The sequence below is a fragment of the Varroa jacobsoni genome, unplaced genomic scaffold, assembly GCF_002532875.2.
Source record: "Varroa jacobsoni isolate VJ856 unplaced genomic scaffold, vjacob_1.0 scaffold_367, whole genome shotgun sequence".
In the NCBI taxonomy this organism is placed as follows: Eukaryota; Metazoa; Arthropoda; class Arachnida; order Mesostigmata; family Varroidae; genus Varroa; species Varroa jacobsoni.
In genome coordinates, this window is record NW_019213269.1 from 770342 (window position 1) to 793935 (window position 23594).

Sequence of the window (23594 nt, forward strand, 5' to 3'; positions counted from 1 at the left end):
GTTGCCTGCGATCCTCTGCCATATACTACTACTGCTGCTACAGCCACTAACTGTTGAAGACCTGTGGGGGTGCCAAGCTTACGGTGTATCTGTCATCTACCACCTGCCTCAGTCGCTGCCCTGCGTGAAGCTATCAGTAGTGTGGCAATGGTCTGCTGGTCATGGCGGCAACGGCAAAGGCCGTAGGGGACGCCCCAACCAGCGGTAGTAGCAACAGCAACGGCTGTGCCGCTGTCCGTTCGCACAGACCCAAAGGCCGCCACTAACGGCCCAGTGGCGACGATGACGAAACGAGCACATAAAGCAGCAAAAGAGATAACTGACCGTACCTAGCTTTATCATCAATTTACGGATTCCCAACCCAGCCTTTTTCCGCCCCCTTGATGTCAGCCTATTTTCTATCCAAGCAGCCAACGAGGCTCGTACAAAGCTGGGCCAAGTCCGAAATTCTCGGCGAAACAATGTCGCAGTACGGGAATCTTCGTAGGCAGCAAACAGACAAAAGAGTCCGACAAGGCTTTGGGAACTGAGCGGAAAACCGAAGACAGACGAACAGGCAGGCAGCTGGATAGGCAAGCGACTCTATATACCGCATCCTGACGTAGCGCTGATATGGACAGCTGCGATGATATCGTTGGCGCAGGGGTTGGTTAGCGGCTAAAATGCGGCACGCAGAGTACCTGAAAGACGGTTAGAACAGCATAGCGATATAGACAACAACAGACGAGAAAGCGTCATCAGCAGCAGTAGAAGACATCGGGGAATGTGGAGGGTTCGAGGACAGTGGGTAACAACGACAACCAACCTCCTACCAGAACCTTGAATGAGGCAACGGCGAACAGGACAGAGGATAAAACGAAGCAACATTTTATTGTTGCCTTCCATTTTCACTGCCATTGACTTGGATTGCGCGCAGACAACTCGGCCGGACCTAGAACATCGACGCCTAGCAGTGGGGATGGAAAGACAGACACAAAAACTGTGAGAAAAGAGACCGCCGTTCGAGGGGAAACGAAAATGGGCGCTTTGTTGCACGAAGTCGAGGCACGAGAACGTGGGTGTAGAGGCATCGGAAAAGCGAGGGGCTCGGAAGGCATTTATCAGAACGAGTTAGGTCATTATCGCTGGCTTTTACTGGACCTGTCTTCGCAGCTATTGTAGCGATTGCACGATCACCATCATCATAATCGCGTTCCAGGCCTCACCTTACTACGCGGACCTGTGGCCACTAGCCTGCTAGTTGTTGCTAGTGCTGTCCTTTTCTGTTGTGGCCTCGTCTTGTAAGGAACAGGAGGGCAGGGGTCCGTTCCTAGTTGGGGACAACGGAAGAACAACGAGAAACGACAGAAAGGGTCGTGGAGAACGTAACTCAAAGCAATGGGGCTTGGAGCTGTGATAGATAGCAGCGAGTGCTGGAGAGGGGCCGAGGCGGGGGGTGCCAGGGAAAGAAAACGACGGGATGCGTTTAGCATAGAATAGCGGCAGGAGCGAACTGATTGATGCCATTTACTGTAATCCTTCTGGCGTACAAAGACGACAGTACTGTCTGCTACCTAAGCGAAGTCGTCCAATACCCGTTTTCACTAAATTATGAAGACAAATTGAAGGTGAGCCAACGCTTTTAAAATATAATAGAGTAGCGAAACGTAAAAAGAAATAGTCATAATTTTACAAAAATATAATAAAATACAGTTAGTTTTCACTTAGTTATTATAGATGCTAACTGGCGGCCGCCCTTCGAATAGTAACATTCAATAACAAAGAAAAAGTATTCTCTGAAAGCAAATAAAAAAATGTCCACTGGCATGCATTTCCTGCTTTCTTTATGACCTAAAGGAATGCTCGTAAAGTAATTAGGTTACTACTGCGAATGTGCATAAAATCTATCCCTGCATTATGTGTCGTCTGCCAAAGTACTCTCACGGAAATGTTAGTTCTTAGTTACCAAAAAGTAAACTTTTGCATTAATGCTACTTGTAACTCTCAATATATAATTAACGAGGAATAATAACAATTTTTAGATTTATTTTCATATGAATATATATAGATTATATTATCGATGAAAATAACAGTACTATCACTATGGGCAGCGCGCTGGCATGTAACATTGTAACGCTGCGCTGCTCTGTAACTTCAAGTCCACGCTTTTTTAAAAGAAAGATGTTCGTTGAAGGCCTCAAGCTAATCAAGACTTCTCCGTCTTGCCTAATTGTTTGCTCAACCTAGCGGTACCCTTAAAGGCTTTAAACACCTGATAATTAATCGCTAAAAGAAAAAAGCAAACTGCGTAGATAATTGGCGCTTTTAAAAATCTATGCTGGTACCGTACTCTCACAGTACCCTGTCTCTTATTAACCATATCTCATGCTAGGCGCTTGATCTTTTTCTAGCTCGTATTGGTGAGCGGTGCCGGAAGACTGTTAACCATCCGACGTGACGAACGGTATCCAACAGAGCTTCGGATTCAAAAGCGGCACTACCGCCACTACCACTGATTTTACGTATCGATGTAATACAAGGCTGAACGCAGAAAGGACATTCGGATCTTTTTGTAGGCAACCCGCACGATACCTGATACTTTATTTACCAATCATTGGTGGCATAGATTTTGGGTAAGTTTGATGCATTATCGGGTGCAGGGCATTCTCCCGCTGGGGCACTACCTCCATGAGAATATCCTTTTTTTTCAAAAGTCAGAAAAGGTTGTTTAAAATTCAATTTAAAAAAACAGCATTTGTTGCACATGTGAAGATCTCAGTTACGTGCCTCTTTATGTGGCTCGTCTATAGCAGTATATAGTATTAGAGTTTTTGACATCTATGCTAAGAAGCAATTTGATTGTTGCCAACCTTTTTAAACTGCATCCAGGTGCGTTGGAGCGTCGCGAGTCGAATCACGAACGTAAGCAAGAATGCCTAGACAGATCATACAAGTTCGATTTGCTAGGATAAAACGTTTGAGGTAGGCTGTCGTGGGCGCATCTAGCCCAATTAAACCGCCTAATAGGAACGAACGTAGCTCTTTGACGGCGTCACCAGCTGAGCACGATCATTAAGTGATCAGCTTGTGCCAGCGGCTTCAAGTATTTTCTCGGCCTAAAACAAGTTTTTGGTCACGACAGCAATTATACCCATCAAGGCTGTAATGCGAAGGAGCCTGCGTACATTCAAATCCAGTTGAAGTTTGTCCGCTACATTTTGGTTCGTCTGAAGTAACATCTAAAGCGTTGAGTATGATCGGACGTAAAACGCAAGAAAAAACACTTACGTTCGAGGCTGACCCGTCAGCACCTGCTTTCGTCGTCATGCTTGTTCTTGGTGTTGCATTTAAGGAGTTGCTTTAAAAGGGAACAATGTTGTTTCTAAATCAATTCACTAAATTGTGTTTTTTTTTGCTGTTCAACAATCCTCGGTACAATAGTGAGTGGTTTTCTTAGTTTTTTGACAATCATTTCACGCGGCAGGTAATGGAAGATTTGGCAAACTGATGCTTAAGTTCTCTTGGAAATCCGTCTCAGAGGCTTCCCAGGAAGTTTGGTGTTAGCTTGCAAAGGATAAAGGGGCAAAGAGCTATGTTGAGCAAAACTCTTACTACCGTCGTACGGGCTTTTATGCTTACAACAGGTCTACTAACCCAAACATGTGACGGACGTGAAGGACTCCGACGAAAATGGAAGAAGCTGGAGGCTACTACCGGGGTTAATCTACTGCAGGCTTAACAGCGCCATATGATCATTAGTAGTCCTGTTCTTGTGGGCTCGTCCTGAGTATGTCCGGACACCTCTCATTTTCGTTGATAAGCTGCTAACTAATATAGTAGCTCCCAGGAACTCCATGAACGAGATGCCTATGCTGGTTCACAAATAGCCATTCACTGTTTCCGGTATTGTGGAAACGTTATCTGGAGCCGTGGCCGCTTCTATAAAAGCATTCAGAACATTACAGTTATGACGTTTCTCCAGGCAGTCCAATTAATCATGCTATTGTTACCCTATGCCGCTTGTGAAGTGGTCTCGAAAACGCTAAACAGTCGCAGCCAAAGCGGTAGTGTGTCAATGGATTATCAAACTCAACGAAGCGACGGCTCCCGCCCACCCGAGAAGCTAACTTTACGAAAGTTACAGACATGTTTTGGAGTCTTACCTTGGTTAAATCAAACTGGCCAGAGGATGAATCAAATACAGTTTACATTCTCAAACCACTACTACTACCAAATCATTATCGATAATCCGAGAATAGGGCCTTTATTTTATCATAAGAGGGGCTTATTTTATTGTAAGCAGACAGACAAAAATATAATAATGAATAACTATTAATGGAGAAAAGATCCACTGTGTAGCTCTATTGATTAGTATCCAACATATTTGTACATGCTTTCTCTCCCGTAATCACCAAAAACATACGGATAAATATTCTAGTATTTCTATTACTAGAAAAAAACAACAAGCACATAGCTTTCACATTGGCCATTATCATTATGTTCAACCTTTGATTACAATGTAACAAGGTCGCTTACGCTTGCTAAATCATAGCATTCTCGAGTATCGCGCCTGATCAACGGTACGAATCGACATTTATAGACTACTCGATAACATGTTTGTCAAACTTTTCCAGAAAACGTGGTCCTGGCAATTGGGCGGCGGACAGTGACTTTAACGCACTTTGGTTGAGCCTGCAATTGGTTGAGCACGCTAAACGAATGCGAGCGCATAACGAGGTGATAGCTGATGTTGTTGTGAGTAAAATACTAGTTTGAAAAAGCCTTGTATCAGCTAGGTCTTAAACCCGGGACCTCGGTGTTTCAAAGTGAAACTTATGGCAACTGTCGCTCTTCCAAAACAAGCTACTTTTTTCAGTTGGATTTGTTCGACGAGGGTCAGGGATGCGACTTCTAGCAGAATTGTATCGTCGTGACGCTCGTTTCAGCCGACGTTTGATCGTCTCGATCCTCGCTTTCCGTCGATAGTCGTGCGTCGAAGGAGATCTAGAATGAAAACGCCGATTTTTAAATACAAACTGAGACTACGATGGTTTTAACCGTGACGATTATAACATCGAGGATCTGTGAAAGTATAGAGATTTAGGAGATGATAGCATTTGATCTATATAAGTGTGCAGTTGACGCCAAAAGGAAATAAGTGATCATTTTTACGTATCATCATCACCCTCGTAATCTATCAAGAAAGTATTTTCTATTCCGCACATCTTCTTTGAATCCATCTGTTTTAGCATTCAAAAATGTTTCATAATATTGCAGTCAACCAGAAATGTGCATATTTGCTTTTAGCTGTGCACTAATGATACCTTCTGCGGCGTCGGCCATGTTGGGATGCAAAGACCCCTGGTCCGATCGGGATCGGCGCATATCCACCTCCGGCGCCGTAGATGGCATTTGTATACAACATCTGATTAAGGGGGGCCAGTACCGTTGCCATACCTTTATAATAAACAACAAATATGGACAAAACCAATTTGTCTAGATAAATACAGGAGAGATACAAAAAAAAACCGTTGCGTAATTATTATGTTATTTTATTAATAACGTGCTTACCGATTATGAGCGTCTGGATTCTACTGGCATGAGTTTGAAAACCGGTGTTTCAAACCTAACCTGCGTCCAACAGACGTTCAAACGACGATTTGATTTACGCAGATATCTGAACAAAGATGAACTACATGTATATATATCTATCTCATAAAGCATATGAACCATACGGTTGTCCGGTGCGAAGTGTTAACATTTTACAAAATTTTTCTTCACTTTTTCTTTCATTTAATTTTAGCTCTGTAATATAGCTTGGAAAGCTTTTCCAGGCAGAATTCTTTGAGGATAACTGTTCGAAGTTCAAATTGTAGGCACTCCCATCCCATTTTGACAACTTCGTGGGTCGTAATGGTCAGGGCCGTCAATCCCAGCGAAGGCAAACATACCGTACCGTGTGTCAACGAATTTGTAGCTGTGAGCAAATGTCGAAACGTTCTGATCACTTAATTCGTTCCGTTGACAGTTTCAGGGCACCCATGCATTATGACCGATCGGTTGAATACTACGTAAAGCTGAACATCTTTCTTGGCCAGACTAATCGAAGCTGTCGTCGTGTTTAACTGGGAAAAGACTTGTGCTACTTATCTGTCTGTAGTAGATTACTTTCGTATTAGTGAAAATATCCTAGCAAAACTCACCGAGGACCGAAGCAAGTCCGAGACCAAGCAGGAACAACAGAAACTCTTCACTCTCAAAGAAGTGTCGACTCTGAAGATCTTTCGTCTTGCCGTAGTGATATGACGGTAAGTACCATTCGTGGGAATCGTGACGCCTACAGGGTAAAAGATTGCAGGAAACTGTTGCAGTCAAGAGTTTGACGGTAAACGTTCCACCATGCAGTTGTGCAGAAAAGTGCCCCATCATTGAATAACGTATGCTGCTATGGTTGACTTGTTTCTAATAAAGTAAGATCAGGCTTATCACACGGGAAGCACACCCAAAAATATCATTTATATTTACTTAAAAAAAATCCATCTAAGATGATGACTTAGCCAGCTAAAGCGCTCTACCTGAACACTCGGTCTTTGGTTCGTGTTCGCCACGTAAATAGGCAAAATAAATAATTCGTGAAATCCACCTTTTTCTATCCTAAAAATTAATGTTACATAATAAGGAAGAGAAATGATGTTTGAAGAGAGAACTAATAGCTACAGTCCAACGATCTTCCTGGATCTTTTCTTAAATGTTCCACGCTTGCGTGTTTCAAGAAGGAAACTTAATTCGATAACTTGTCTATTTCAGGAAAAAAAAGCTTTTGCTTGTAATATACTCATTATTCGGCCAGTATAGTCAATAGTAATGTCACAGCAAGCGGCCCAATAGAAGTTCATATGTTCCGTTAAGACTTCATCGTTTATTAGCCCGTATGCTATCGCCCCTTCGTTTGTTCCTAAGTTCACGCGTTAATTAGTTGCTTATTTTTTGCACTCACAGAAATCGGGCTTATGATCTCGTTTGATCGTTGCCAAAACACCTTGCTAACCATCAATCTCAACGAATTTATCATTTTTATATTTCAAACACACTGGGCTTAACTTTTCACATCAATATCTAACGTTTTTTTTCGTTTTTTTCGCATGAGAGCGCACGTACTTCGAAGGTATCCGATCAAGAGCCATTTGGGCGATCAGTCGAAACGTTTCCTTAGCGATTACCTCTCGGACGCTCAAGGGGCCCACTTCAGGGTAGTATCGTGCAGTTGGTGATTCTTTTCCTGTAATAGCCTGAATAGCTTTCTGTGGATTTCGAGGCTCTATAGTAAGCTTAGTCGAAGATATTATAATGGTGTTGTTTTGGTCTCGAGTCAGTTCAGTTGCCTGTGACTTTTCAGGCCGCAAATTCTGCAGGGCCCTAAGGCGCGGTGCAAATACGGTATTAATTACTGATGCCTGCACGGCCGAGATAAGTAGAAAAAGACACAGTAGCATCCTGAATAAAACGGTTTTAAATGGCGTTGAAGTATTAGAGGACTCGCTATACCAAAGTCGCTTGATCAGGTCACAAAACATATACATGTCTCTTCTTAACTAGCTCGAACAGCATAAACTAACAGTCACCAGTCATGACATGACACTCACGTATCAGGAAAATATACGCGTGGCAATTATTTGACGATCGACACGCATAAGCTTTCAGCTTTCACTAATGAACTCAAGCTTACTTCACTTTCACCGTTTTATTAAGTTTACAATTCGGTTAAGTTCCAGTGGGCGTTTTGTGCTTACAAATCGAACAGCGCCTCGGGTGCGAACTGGGCGGCGAATCTCGGCGCAACTGATGATATAAGAGCGAAAACTGGTCCGGGCATCGTGTTGGTGAAAGTGCTGGTCCATGGGCTGCTTCTACTTCGGATGTTGGTGGGCAACAAACGAGACCAGTTGCCCGTTGATCCTGTGTCTGCTGGCTCTGTGATGAGCGTTGATGACTGACAGCCCGATGGTGCGGGTCCTTTCTCCGGCGTGACGTTGGAGCATGGAGAATCGTTTCATTTTTGGATGGTCCATTGTAGAGAACTAGCGGGATGATTGCGTCGCAAAAGATGAGGGATCAACTTTAATCGACAGCGGAAGTATCCACATCGCGTGCCTAGACCACTATATATCTGACGTGTTTACTTACGCCTATCTAATAGCATTCTTGATCAGTGTTTAGTTCTTTATCATCGAACTAGCACTTTGAAGCTATACGTACTATTCACGGCGGTACGCTCCGTTTCTTTAAAATGACTTCAAGATATCCAAGATCCCTAAGTTGAACAAAAAAAAAATTGATATTGTACAAGAAAGAATCTTGTTCTGAGCGTCACTGAAGCCATTTTATAAACTATCAGCACTTTGTCCCTGTCAAGTAGGAACTGTCGCCTGAAGTACGCGTCGTCTGAAGTGCCGCTGATTGGCTTATTAAAAGAGGAACTACGAAACGCTAGCTGCGCAGAACGCCGAGTAAGGGATCCAAAAGTGGGGCTTCACTGACGCCACATCTGCGGGCGGATGCAAACGTCAAAGACGGCGAACACGTGATAGCGAGTCAAATTGTGAAGTAACAATCGCTTACCTAGCTTCGTCTCTCGCTGCGAGGCATAACAGGGTTAGTGGCAATGGGAGCTGGTGGGGCCTTCGAGGATAGTGGAGGTTACGCGATCTGTGATGTGCCTTTGCGTGTCATGTAGGGCTCTGGTTACGTTGGCATCATCCGAATATCGTCGGCCCTACAATCACTACCGAAATAGAACAAAAAAAAGCTTATTTAATCCGGAAGAACATGTGTTCGCATACGTTGGTATTGACAGAGCAGTGTCTACTTGCCAGTTTGAAAATTATCGGGAAGTTACTGTAGTTCAAACAAGAAGCACAAGAGACAACAAAATTGACGTTCTCGATGAAGATCGCTTGCTGTGGTGGTTGATATCGGGAATGACTCGTAAGGCCATTGTAATATATTCACAATAATTTGACTGCATTATTAAGAAGTGTTGGCCAATTTGTTACTAGATTTATTCTCCGCCCTGCTTATGGTCGCCGTATCTTCTATAATAGCGTACTTTTCGAGATTTTTTAGGTTACTACGTATAAGTAACTACGTTGGCAGAAGACGCAGTACATCGTATTGTCGCTACCTACAAGGAATTGCACTATTAAAACTGATATATATATATAGATTTGTTTTTTAAATGACATGTCTAATTATGAGTGACTTCATGAGTAGATAAGTTAATACCGATTGAAAATACTGCATTTTTGAGCATTTGATGCTAGGCTTCTTTTCGAGAAGCGGACAGATTGCTATTCTATGTTTACAGTATTGTTCAAAAAAGGACATACCATACTGAAGCTTATTAGGCCTCTATTAGTGCAGTGCCCCCTCCAGAACTAAAAGCACATGTCATCTCCCATGCGATCAGTTTATTTCTCGATAAACTCTATGGCTTATGTTTCTTTTTTGTATAGTCGTTTGGGTTCGTTGGTCTGTTTCAGCTAAACCGCAGCAGCATTGGCCTTCTCTATGCAACAAGACAATAAATATAAGTTATGAGTCACTAGAAGCGCTTCCTACACAGAGCTCAAAGAGAAATAACCAGTTTACTGTTAAAATCGCTCAGCTCCTCACTTCAGTCTAAATCGTATAGGAATCAGTGAAAAAACAAATGAAAATAATGATGCTTCGCTATTTTCTTTTGGATCATATAGTCGCGTGATCACGAAGCAGTTAACCATAGAGCGGCTGCAGGGATACCTTTTTTTTTTGAAATTGCAACGTCTCGAACGGCCTATTTGGAAGTAATCTGCAGACGGAAATTACTGCCATGATGGGCGAAAAACAAAGATCGACATGGTCAGCGACAACAAGTAATGCGATGGGGTGGTCGACCAGTAGACCTTCGTGAATGACCACGTTGTTTCGGGTTATTCAAACAATATCAAATAAGTTCAGGTAGAAGTAATGGAAAAGAGCCCGAAAACTAACTGCCCCCACAAAAAGAAATGTGCTCAGTGAAAACTGCATATCTCTCTCTCTCTCTCTCTCTCTCTCTCTCTCTCTCTCTCTGGTAGAAGGCACGCGATAGATCTGTATCGTGGTTAGTGATTTCAAAAATTGTCGCCGGTCGGTTCTTGTTGTTAGAGGGACGACTCTGCTGGTAAGGCAACAAAAAAAAAGGCAAAATACGGACAAAATAAGGAATAAAACAAGTAACAAATATATGCGACGACACCGCATATCCCTCGAAGCGCTTCCGTCATCCCTGGTAGCGGCACAGGATGGACTTGATTAACGGAAATAGTAGGAACACGTAATGAGTCTCTCTTGAATATGGAATTTTCGTAATTTTATTAACAGAAACAAAAACGAAAATGCACATGCGGAGCTATGATATAAAAAAATACATTGATTATCTGTGGATAATGTTTCTAATGTTTTATTAGAGGAATATGCAAATGAAATTAACTTTATTACTCTTATTCAAAATGAATGACTCATAAGATATTCCGGTGAGCTCTGTAGGTACAGTCCCTTCTTGCATGGTCCTAGCTCCGTCTTGAAACACCTGTTCTCTTTCATACACGATCCTCTCATATTTAGCAACTGCATAGAGTGTCCTAACTGGCAATCCATGATTATTTCAAGCACATCCTCTGAAAGCTTTGACAAACATTATTGATATGCACAATTAATAAGACTCTAATACTGAGTTCGTCCTCTCCGATTTGTTTTATCGCACGTGTTTATTCGTATCGTAACACGAAAACAAGTCCATCATCAGCCTTGTGCTGAAGGTCTTAGCTATTTTGTTATCTAGCGCGTAAAAACACGATAACGTAAGCACTGTCATAAAAAGTTAACCGAACTACAAAGAGGCATTATCAAATTGACTAGCTTTCCTTTAGCTTTCGCCAGGAAGACTTCGTGACGCATTTATCCGAGGGGTCGCGTCGGGAGAGGCGATTAGGCAGACTAACGATCGGCCTGATATAGACTGCCTATATACCATTACTATACTATATCAATTACTACTGTTTAATTATATAATTAATTAGTATGATTATAACTACAAAATAAGTAAGACCATTTAACTTCTGCGGAAACATTGAAAGCTGTGGATGCGCTGCCCAGATTGTTACTGAACAATCAAACACATTCAAGCGTTCCACGACAATTTTTCGAAGTCGCCGGGTAACTATATTTTACAATAAAGAGTTCCCTTCGGCATAGATTGGTGCTAATAATCGGAGAAAATTATGTGGCCATCTTTACTTTCGGAAAATACAAGTATCTCGTTTTGCCCAAGAAAAGCACCTCTACCAGAATCCTCCACATAAAATCAATTGCGCATAGTTTCAAAGTGAGTACGACAGTTAATTGTCAGCTATGTAATAAATGTAACTGAGATGTTTATACAGAAATTCCAGTACTTATCATAAGTTACATGCTTACTTATAAGTTACTTAGTAATCATAAATTATACATAATATACCGAGTGCGAAAGGCACTGACAAACTTCTTTTTCATAACTGGGACTTAACAGTATCGGTTCATCATACAGTTGCCTGGCTGTTCAAATATACGTACATACTGCACTAACCCTACAAGTTGGTCAATAAGTTTTCCTATAGACGGGTGGCTTACCGCGTCCACTATACTCTTTAAGCATACTGACTCAGCTGACACGGTCTGTTCCCTGACCAGTATTTTTAGAATTTGTTACTGCAAAGCTATGCTACTAATAATAATAATAATAATAATAATAATAATAACAATAACGTGAAGAAAAACAAAGATCCGTACGTTTGTCTTGAAACAATGATGCCCCATCTTTATACGTTGAGAAAAAGGCGAAATAAATCAACCCGAAGCTCTAATAATTACTTTAGCAGCGAACATATTGAAGTAGAACGATAAACATTAATTTACAGGTAGTATATATATACTACCTGCAAGTTAGGCTTTCTGTCTTGAGAGGTAGCTAAGGGCTGATAGGGAAGATCGGGAAGTCAAAGCCACAGAACTTAAGACCCCCCGAAAAGAAGCCTTATGAGAAAAAGCGGGACGGATAGCCAAAGTTGCCACTATTAATAATAGAATAATAGTTAGCGGGTAGATGGATATGTGCGTTATCTGTATCTACTTAATTAAATTTAAGCATGATTCTAATACCCCAGTTACACCAGATACCGCACATCTTTGATTCACGAACCACCGAGTGCCTGCATTCGTGTTATTTCCAAGCACGCATACAAAGTACATTTGTACAACTAACTGATATCAGAAAACCTTATTTCACATTACAAGTGAAACTAGGTTGAATTACTTAGGCATATCCACTTAGGTAGAACGAGGTGCTTACGTTACAGATTAGTGTGCTAAAGATGACGAAGTATAAAAACATCAAAACGTTTTGCTACAAAATGAAAATCAATATCCATCTAAACGCTAATTGATTTGTTCTACATTGATCGCACGGAATTTACCACTTTAACGGTGCTTTCCTTAGTGGGGTCCATCATTTTCCTACACGATAACTTAATCCCTGTTTGAATTTCCCGTTGTTATTTATGGCAATGCGAATGCCTCTAACTCTTCTCCCCCTGTACACAGTCTGGCAAACGTTTGAGATATACGCTCATTTCCCCTACTCCAATTGCGCATCTAGTACCACACATCAACTGGGTATGTATAACATCTGTCTACTGTATGGAATGCCAACATTTCAGAATCAGTGCGCGCTCTTAGATAATATATATACACAACGTAAACAGTAGAATTTAGCTGGCTTTCGCAGCGAACCCGCTACATTGGCTGGAGAAACTCGTCGATGCGATTGCTTGGCTTAATGAAAACCTTGGCCGAATGATGTGTCACGAATCATCAGCCCTTTTCGCAATATTCAATTGTGTGCTGACACGGTTTATGCATCTGTAGTGATAAAAAATTGAGGATTATTATAGGCCGTCAGCCCGCTAAAATCAGTGGTAAAGTAACGGATGCTAAATAAAAGCTAGGCACTTTTTTTTTTTTGGCGATTGCAGGCCTTTAGCACTTGAAGGCCGTTAGCCAATGATATTCGTTCGAATTAGAGAACTAATATTTGTTAGAAAGCAGCCCTGCTTAGAGGCTATGTCACGTCCGCTTTGAGAAAGAAATGTTATCCTCCATTTATTACAGGGGCTGGTGTGCTTGCGGGCTCGGATATGCTACTCTTGCTAGATATATTGGGTCTCTCTAAATTCAAACTATTTACACCATTCACTGCGACGCCCTGTTTTTTTTTGTACCTTGTAAATTTTACAACAGTCAACTCAAATACTAAACGTAAACATTCAAAAAACATGCTACTAATTACTGCGCAGTGCTTGCTATTACGTACAACACAACACTATCATGGAACGTCCAAGATATTTACCCAGTGTCACCCCTAGGTAGCTCAGTTACACCTCTATTACGTTAAAAGGTATCTTTAAAGGTAGCGATTTCTAAGATCCACTGTAAAAACAATAGAACATATAGCCGATATTATAAGTCGATTACAGAATCGATTGTTTCGGTTCATCTTGGAAACGATAAGATTTTCGGCAAAAAAAAAGATAAAAAAACTCTGGGAAACTTACGACTTATCTGCTGGCGGTAATAAGTTATGCCTTAGTTATCGAGAACTCGACACTAATTGTTAATTTTTAATGAAAAAATGATCCAAGAGTCATCTAATTTGATCATTTTTTTGGTTTAGCTTTTATTTTATGTGAGTCTTGCGGTTCCCTCTATCTGCAGTCCAACTCTATTTATCAAGAGCGATAGTTGCCTATGCTATTTCGAATCAGAGAGCTTTAGAAAACTGCATCAAAGAGTAACAATATAATTCAGTATTTTCAGATTTATGAGATTTATTTCCTACTGAACCAGGAAAAAAAAAATATATTACTAGTAGAGATACTTAAAGTTAAATTTAAAAACTGATAAGGATTTTTTACCTATACGAGCTAGAGATAAAACATACTGACAGTCAATTGTAGGACTAACATCCAGAAAACAACAAAAAAAATTGTGAAAATCTATCGAATAATGCGGGTTATATCTTTCTTTTCTATGGAGAATGTCAAAGCCAGCTAAAACAATAACAATAAGAAAACTAGAGCCGGCTAAGAGATGCAATTTTCTCATTTACTTTTTAGTGATTTCACAGTTCCCGAGATAAATAGAGTTAATGGAACGAGCAAGCGTTTTCAATTTTTAAAACTATTAAAAACTAACTAAAAACTTCATATAATTGAATTTTTAAAATCGATGCCAATCTCTCCTCATGAGATAATCGTTTTTTTTGGGAATTTGAATTTTCGGAATTTTGAAAGACCTTCAAGATGAATATTAAGTACCAGATGCTTTCTTCAGACGCTCGTATCTTTCGCCACTTATTACAACAAGAACTATAAAGTTAACTGACAAGAACAGGTTAGTTTGTCTCTTCCGATTCGAATTAACTGACGGCAGGCTCGTTCTACTGAGAAGAATCAAAACATTGGCCTCAGTCGTTAACGTAAATGGATTAGGTCTTCGAGCGACTAAGTGGACCTGAGTGGATCACAAGTCTGTTTTTCTGAAAAGTAAGGATATGATCACATTCAGTGAAGTAGTCACTCCTGCATTGAATTAAATCTCGCATAGTCGTTTTGGTTTACGAGATATGGTGAACACGCAATGCTTCGGCGCCAGTAAGCCGATGTACACGAAGACGTGTCGAACATTTAACTGTAGTTCTTATCGACCAATCCTTCTCTTGGCATGATCATCATCAGTCAAAACTGAAGTGACAGAAGATACATGGACTTCATTTATATTGCCGCGTGACATAGCGAAAAAGTCACACCGACCGAATGATGCTCTTATGTTACATGTTGTTATAAAACCTGCTGCGGATCGACAATCTTTCCTAGCCACACTCAATATGTGTTCTAGCCGATAGCAGAAGATGCTTCCAATGAGCGTGGCTTTAGTCACGTGCCTATTACACGTAGAAATACTACTATACTACATATTAACATGCGCAACACTCTAAATTGTGCGTCACGTTTAACTGTAGAACCTCAAAATAGCCTATACTATGGTGGTTGTGGTCAAATTTGAAAGCCATGATCTTCCTGTAATGGCTAGTATAGCCGTATAGGTTTTGAACCAGATTCTGTCCGGGTTTTGTCATTTTAATTACGAATATGATCACTAAGCCTGACGGCTAATCTGTAGCTACGTTCCCCTGGCACATTGTTTTCTCCTAGATTAGGACCAGATGCCAGAAGTTTATGAAGTTTGCAGAATACAAAACTGTATCGTCAAAATGTTTGCCTGCAAGAGGTAGAAATGATTCAAACAAAGTCGGTACTGACTGTGCTCTGAACCAATGGTAGTAATAAGTGTTAGGCAGAACTTTTTTACAGAGGCGAAGCGTTTAATGATGTCATGGCCAGCCGATTCTGGGTTGTTTTAGATTTTTTAAGGGGCGTAGAAATTTAGTTTCTGCTGTTATATATTATATTATTGAATAATGCGATTTATTTAAGTAATTTTATGTCGTTGCCATTAATCAATGCATTTTGGAAAGCTTCTAAAACCTTATAAACACGCATTTGATTATAAAGGCCTCGCCTGTACCTTTCGATCTAAATGGTTTATATATCGGGTCGCGCATTTGTTTCGTCAAGCTAAGAGTTCTGTTAATTGTTAGTACATAGCGGTAGCTGGTAACAATTCGGTGCCGACCACTCGTACGCTGTTTACAGAACAACGTTTACGTGTAATACCATTCACATGATATTAAAAATGGCTTCTACGACTTTCACAGGGTGGTCAAGGTCGGACATCAGGTGGAGTCCGTTGCCGCCAGTATTTAGACCAATACAAATTACCGACAACTAAAAAAGGGGTACTGTGCCTATCGAATAATTGAAGCCAGAATATCGGACCCATATGGCCTATTCAACAGCGTCATGTTCAATGATTAGGTCTGGTAAGGCCGTTTTTCATTAACAAGTGACTACAACCAATAGCCATCGTTAATCGCTTGCTTTGCTATAGAGCTAATTGTTGAGCGTGGTGATAAATATCTGTTAGATATGGCATTTCAACGGGTTAAGTATACAAGCTAAACAAGCAAGTTATACATTATTTGCAGCAATAACTTTGCCGACGCTGGTATTTAAATCAGCGGTGCGCACATGCAGGCCGGTGACTCACGACCGCTACCGCAATGCACTCAAAAATGCTACATCTAGGACAAAATATTTCGATTTTTCTCGTTTCGGTCAACTGCCGTTGAGCGTTGCTGCTATTAACGGCTGGTTCCATTTAGCACGAAGTCCAGTTTCGAATTTATCTATCACGTCACGTGTCCCCAACTTGAGTAAACAAACACACTAACACTGAACCATCACAAAGACTGGAAACAGAGTCAGACTGTGCTGAACCATACCATACTTTGTGCTTAAAACAATCATCACTTTTGAACGGGTGCCGTTTTCTGTTTCTGAAGAAAACGTTGCTTGGCTTGGTTGCTCTGTTTCCTGTCTGTTTTGTGAGTCAGAAAGCATATAGGTTACCTTCCTACGTAGATGTCGTTTTCTTGTTATTGCAACAAGGTTATTGCACTAAGCTACCTCGTTTGACTAAAATAATGTGATACCGTCTCGACTGGTAACGATTCGACAACTTAGTTTTTCTAGTATCTTTACAAGGGAAATTTCTTTGTTTTTAGATTTATAGGTATGAGTGTTATAATCTCCAGCAGCAATAGTTCTACCACTGTCGTAGGCCGTAGAAAGAAATCGAATTAATTTTACTGGTCAGAAAAGTTTTTTTTAAATACTTTTTGTCCATCCTATCTGTGAGAACAAAAACAACTAGACAAGCTGTTTGGTCCGTCTTTTCCTGCTGCCACGGTGACCCCTTGGCCTGCTATTCACTGAATGTATTTAATATTGAAAACGAACAGGTTTTGTGCGACGTCAAGAGGTGCCGCCTTTGCTCGGTTCTCGATTTTCGTGTCTATTCGCTTAAGTCGCATTTAGCAATCCAAAGTATCCTTATTGTGCATGTGTGTGTGTGTGTGTGTGTACACTGGTGTCTGTTTTTCTTCTTACAGATCTAATGGCCACTGGTTTCCGTGCCCAAACAAAGCGTGCTTTTCAGGCCATCGCTCAAGTACACGCCTTTAAATTCTCATTGTGACTCATTTCAGAAAGGCTCTCTGACTAGAAAATGTTGGTTCAGACGAGATCAATTAACTGGGCCTTTTTATCAGTCTAAATTCCGTTGTCAGCAATTCTTCCTAGACGTGCATAACTAGGGCAGGCTTGTCCTTCTAGGAGAATTCCGGTCATCTTGCTTTGCAGAAGTGGGCGTGACACCGGTGTTAGCATTGTTCTTAGACACATGTCGATGATTCCCATTAGGTTTTAGTCATGAAACATCAACAAAGTATATCAAAACTATAGATACGATTACAATATAACTTCTGGAGTTAGTTGTCCTCACCACTAGTGACATAGCGCAGGCCGATTTGTCAGACTCATAATGGAGTAATTCCAACACCGTGTAGAGTATATTTTATTCGCAGCATTCGGTAACGGCTCCGCCAAAACCTGATGTAGTCAGCCTCAAACACTTTACTTAATACAGGAGTGTAAAGTCGATTCAAAGTTCTAACGTATTGTTTAATGTTGTCCTTCAACCTGTCCTATGCACCTATACGGCTTCCTAAGTACGCTCCCTATACGGCCAAAGCAGCTCTTGTTGCCAAAATTTTCTGTCTACTACTTCTTACACGTATCATCATAAGATACATATAGTAATAAACGCATGTAAAAATATCATTCAGAGGTCTGTACAAGTCTAACTACCAGAACTGCGATTGTACGAATATGAAGTCGTTTAGGAACGCTACATATGTACGACGCCATAGCTGAGTTCACTTCTAATTTAACATAAATAGAGACGCTGCGTTCAATTTGCCGCATCTAGTTGAACCTTTCCGGCTACAAGCTGCATACTTGTAATACAACTGCACGGTTTAGGTTCCCAAACATATCTTGAAGCATATTTCGAAAGCACATATCTCGTTCCCATAACCAATAACAAAGTACTTCAAAGTGTTTTTCACAACTTACGTCTAGTACTTAAGCTGTGCGGCATTCTTTTTAAACGGCTGGTTCCCAGCAGATTCGAACCTAGACCACCACGTTTTCCTAAATTTAACCAACATCACGAAGATTGTCCGTCAAATCAGATGTGCCATATCTACACACAGGCTCAGCTCTAGCACTTTCTGAGCTTTAAGTGGTGATTTGTGCAAAGTATAATATACATAGATACATACATGTCACATTGATTTCAAAAAGAAAACGAAACATAAGAAATAATGTTACGCTAATCTACATATTATTATGTGAAATGTTTTCGTAACTTTTGCGCTTGAAAATCTCTATGGATATAAATACGTTTTCAACAAGTTTAAGTTGCGGCTTAAACATTATAATAGTTATTTTTTTATATTGTGTCTGTTAGTCGTTCACGTTTTCCAGGCAACGGCTTGTTTTCCTTTAGGGCATCCAGAAACATTTCTTGCATTCTATAACGTCGTGCGTTCCATACGGGATAACACCGCAGCTAACCAGATTTTATAGCCTAGTATAAAAATGATCTAAGAGTAGTTATTAATTTTACTATCTGAAATATCTTATTTATGAACAAGCCCTTGATTTAAAGTACCGATAACAAATCCAATTGATTCATTTTCCTGCTTTAAGGACCTTATTAATTTCTGCCATTTTGATTTGGTAATGATCGCACCAACTCATGCGTATTTTCGGAGTAAGATTTAGGGTCACACGATGTAGAGACGACGTGCAACCTTAGCCAAAAACTAATTTAGACATACAATCTTGCTTCGAAGCTACTTATTTTGTTTAGCAGTTGTCGCTTACGTTTATGTACAGAGGACTTTCATTTTGTTCTAAAATTGATTTATTTGGACTAGACTGAAATAGTTTGACATTTTTGCACTTTGCTAAAATATTTCTCTTTGAACAATACTTATTCTATAAACGTTTCTCTTCCGAAAGGTAATACGTCTACGAATTTTATTCATCTCAAGCTTTCCCCTTGAATACAACTTTTTTTTCTACAATCTACTTAGTGATCATTATTCCACTACCAAATACACATGCTTTGGTGATTTCTAATGCTAAGCTGTAGTTTTTTTTTCTTTTTTTTTTGTATATTTCGAGCTCGTCAGTACTTCCAACATTTTTGTTGGGAGCTATATAATTGTTTCATTCAATTGGTCCAGTTACAGCAGTAGACTCGCCTCGAGATAAATTTCGATTTCTCACGCTTTTTTCGGTGTTCACACCGTGTAATCATTCTCTGTTACCAGTTTTTTTTGCCTTTTTTTCATTCTTTTTTCACCCAATCAATATTTATCATTAATATGCTTCCGTGTTAACGCATCTTAGTCATTTCCTTTCTTTTTCTGATTGTACCGATTATCTTACTCAAAATCTTAACTATCTTATATCGTTAACTATCTTCTGCAGTTTCCTCCGTATCCATTTAATAAACTCTTCACGCTGGCGAATAATATCTATCATTAGGTAAGGACTAAACATTTTGAATTTTACATCCAGCATCGTTAGATTAGACGAGGAGACATCTCCTATCTAACACAACCATTACATAGTATATGTTGAGACTCAAAGAAGGATCCATTTTGATTCATTAGTCCGACCAGCGCCGCTACGATTCAAACGAGTTATGAACTGTGCGACTAATGCCATTAGTAAAAGCATTTAGCGAAAATGGTGGGCTCGCTCATGGAGAAGATATCACATCAATAGCATAACCAGACGAATGCATGTTACCACTAGCTATTGTAAAAAACGACGCCATATTGAGATCCGCAAGTCGCCGGGTGACGAACCAGGGAAACAATTGCGATCTCAGAACAATACCGCCGCTTGTGCCACGGGATCATAGAGATACATTGAAGTCTTTTGAAGATCTGAATATTTATTCATTGAAAATAACGTTTTTGTTTGAAGATATGAGCTACTGTATCAAAGTTGGTGTAACGCTAATGTTTTCAACAATACTGAGTGCTGTTATCTCTATGTATCGTGATCTAACAACAGTCTTGAACACGCAACCGAAAACCATATCAAACGAACGCTGGTGTATCCTTAAGCCGGCTGATGTAATGATATTACGTGCTCAGACGAACCGTCCAATTCCGCTTCTCTGCGAAGCTCCTCAATCCCAGGGCAACAATACGTCGACACGTAATCCTGACACGGTGACTTTCTTCGAATTCATCTACCGTCAACTTATGTGCTTGAGAAAGAGGTATGCCCTCATGCATCGCTTAGGCTGGAAATTCAACTGAACCCAGCACAGAAACGACAAAAAAATCAGTTTACCATGTCGGTCATCACCAATACAAGAAGGGTTCCTTATTTTTACTTTTCGAATCTAAATGGGACCGCTAAATCATATTACCCAATGTTTCAAGTCTCTAAAAGCTTTATCAAAAAAAATCTAATCAATAATTAACGTAGAAAATTCTACCTGTTGCAGATATCTTATAACTTGTTTATTCCAATTACTTGAGATACTTATTATATATATTATTGTGCAGTCTGATAGACGTTGCCTTCCTCGTCCTAGGTCGTCTCGACATACGCATGGAGCTTGCACCTGGCTCCGCGATCTTCCCGTTAGCCTACAAATTCGCTATGTGTTCCTGATTCCATTGTGCCTGATTGCGTTGAGCGCGTCAATGTGTGTCGTGTGCTCACAAATGACAACGCTTAAAGAAGCGAATCATAGGTGCGAAGAATTATAGTTACCGCCGTATCTTGGCATATACATCACACCTTGCCGTAATGGTTTAGACCAAAATCGAACATTGTATTTGAAACGATCTGTGTTTATATCATCATGTAGAACCGTCTCTGGTTTCTAGAAAATGTTGAAACAAATTAGTGTTTTCATCTTATTAACTTGACGCAGTTCCATTTTGTCGATTTTTGTTTGCATGAGACATTTTCTTTCGCTCAGTTTCGGTGCCTAATTAACGACGGCGGCCTGAAATCACCACCAAGCTAATCTGTATATGAAAGCTATGGCCAAATTGATACATATGGCGTTCGTTCAAAATGATTCTTTATTGTACATTGTAGATTATCGGGCGCTATTGGTTCCTTTTGAAATCGGGAAACCTTACTCTTGCTATCGCCGGATACATCTGCTCTGACCGGATCATACGAAGGGAAGGACATTTTTAATAAAATCGTAGTAGAATGGTTTGAGAATATAATTTACGCTAACTCGTTAGCCATTTTGCGTGTTTTGTTGCGCTTGTTACTATAACAATGTGATAAAATACTGTGTATTTATTTTAGTGAGTAAAAATACAACTTTTCTTGATTTACGCTGCAAACAAGCCTAAACAGTGCATAAGACGAACATCAGTTATAAATGAAAATACATATTTATCTGCGTGGGTCAAAAAGTGACAGGAAATTAATTATATCGAGGTCGTCCAGTTCCCAGAGATGTTTATTTGGTAGTAACTGCCCGGGAACGTTTAATAATTATGTTGATAATTAAATAAGTTGTTGAAATCACGTAAAGATAAGTTCAGGTAGTTTCAATATCAACGAACAGATTGTGGGTACATGAAAGTATGTTGTGACGTCTGTGGAAAATGTTCTTTGCAAAAGAGCTGCTTCAACCTAGAATATGCAGCTTGCACGAATCGTACGTGTACTTGTACGGAAAGGCTTTAGTTAATGCTTTTTTCATAGTAACTGGTCTAAAATTATAGTTCAGGGCGACCAGTGGTTCTACAATACAAATCAGGGTCTACGTCATCAGATATTTATTATATAAATAGAGTAATTTGCTCAGTCAAAGTGAAGTGCTTTTCTAAACGTAAGCGCTATTCAAATATGCGCAAGAATTATGAACTTCTGGCGATGTGTCACTTAAAACGTGATTGCTTATGGCCTGGAGAGGAATTTGAGATAACCTAGGTTTGGGTCCGGCCATAGACACTGGTTAATAACTCGTGAAAGCGCCGAATCCGTGATGTTGTGCTACTTAACTATAAATTCTGTTGTTATTTAAAGCTACTAAACTTAGAACTCACAAAGAACAGGAAGCATTGTATACATTTCATGTTATAATTCACGAATAATGCCCAATAAGCGACCATTGTCAAGTATTTGAAGCTAATCCTATTGTTGCCAGCCCGGAAAGTTACGCTATTAGCAAGACACTACGTCCTACGGGTAGCAAGTATCAGGGTAGGAAATATCATGAAACTATTGTTTCTTAGAAATGTAGATAGCTGAAAAATGTAAAACACATGTACACGAACATCTGGCCTTTCTTAACTGCCGTTTGCGCACAGTTCGCCAGACAACACTGCCATTCGAATTTCCCGCCACAATTTACCGTACCTTCCGGCAGAAATAACGCAAAAATTCCAAGAAGGCCCCTTGTGCAATATTCGGCAGCATCGACGGTACCAGTGGATCGTAAATGTGAATCGCTACCGGCCGATTCCCAAGCTAATTTCCACTCGAGGTTCGTCTAAATGTTAGAGATCAGCTGTTGCTAAAGGGCTCCTGCGTCTGTATGCGTGCTGCTGCGCGCCAAGCTTACAAGGCCCTGCCACAGCATTGCGTTGCTGCTGCTTCTTCTTTCGATAGGAACAAGGCTGATGGCGGCTAATGTGCTACTACTAGTTTCGCTACGAGAGGACCCTCCGTCAAAGGAGAGGTGTCCGTCTCAGACAGCGCGCCCACATCCGCTGAGTGATCAACGAGTTGACGCTGGTTGGCGGCTGGAACGCTACCTTAGACAAACCACACTTCAATTAAGCAGTGTGCGCATTCAAACTCGCCTGCGACACGAGGGTAAATTTCTGTAGTTCAGCGATAGTAGGGTGTCGATGTTAGTGGTTAGGCGTGCTGCTCTTACCGTTACGACGTGTCACCACAGTGGTGCTACTTGGATTTCTGGTACTGCAAGTACAGTTGTACGAATATTTCTGCGACAGGTGCGGATAGAGACAAAATAGTCATCGGTTACGGTGAAAAGGAGGTTGGAGAATCGAAAACGAAGGCAAAACGTCGATTATATCTTCAACATAACAAAACCACTAAACCAGCTGCGGACTGAGGGCATTGATTACTGACCGAGGTAAGAGATCAGAAAATGAGTAGGAATTTTGTTTGCGTATAACATAAGGACAACGATTCAATGACAAGATGACAAAGCTAAAGTAAAGGATTAGATGGGAGGTTGGGGTAAGAAGCTCATTGAAGACAACCTATAGATAGTACCTTTAGGTGTAGCGAAAAACGCGGCATATGAAAATTCCTTTATTTTATTGAAGGGAGGAAAAAACAGCATGTACCTTATGATAAAGAAAATACGTTTTTCTGAAATATGCTGTGAGCTCTTACCAACTGGCAGTAAATGTCTAATAGGCATTTTTAAGATTTTCA

The 23594-nt window shown here is 40.4% G+C and overlaps 2 protein-coding genes and 1 long non-coding RNA gene across 6 annotated transcripts in view; 2 read left to right on the plus strand and 1 right to left on the minus strand.

Moving 5' to 3' along the window:
* Positions 1 to 2082: 2082 nt before the first annotated feature.
* Positions 2083 to 23123, minus strand: LOC111259790 (uncharacterized). Of its 2 annotated transcripts, XM_086968023.1 has the most exons (6): positions 23065 to 23123; positions 8599 to 8761; positions 7138 to 8057; positions 6183 to 6316; positions 5304 to 5436; positions 2083 to 4983 (listed from the first exon to the last, which is right to left on the minus strand). In XM_086968023.1, the coding sequence occupies exons 3-6, from the start codon at positions 7557 to 7559 to the stop codon at positions 4779 to 4781; spliced, it is 894 nt and encodes a 297-aa protein (XP_086824149.1). In that variant the 5' UTR covers positions 7560 to 8057; positions 8599 to 8761; positions 23065 to 23123; the 3' UTR covers positions 2083 to 4778. The 2 variants fall into 2 exon arrangements, with proteins under 2 accessions (XP_086824149.1, XP_022687753.1); XM_022832018.2 differs by having other exon boundaries at positions 7138 to 8761.
* LOC111259791 (uncharacterized) lies at positions 19039 to 21460 on the plus strand. The gene is made up of 3 exons (XR_015310734.1): positions 19039 to 20421; positions 20743 to 20904; positions 21258 to 21460. It is a non-coding gene; the product is annotated as an uncharacterized LOC111259791 (long non-coding RNA).
* The window catches only part of rdgB (retinal degeneration B), a 30154-nt gene continuing 29123 nt past the window's right edge, over positions 22564 to 23594 (plus strand). For 2 of the 3 annotated variants that reach the window (XM_022832013.2, XM_022832015.2), the window contains exon 1: positions 22564 to 23286. The gene's annotated coding sequence lies outside the window, so the exon portion shown is untranslated. The remainder of the gene's footprint in view (positions 23287 to 23594) is intronic. The other variant, XM_022832016.2, reaches the window with a different exon arrangement.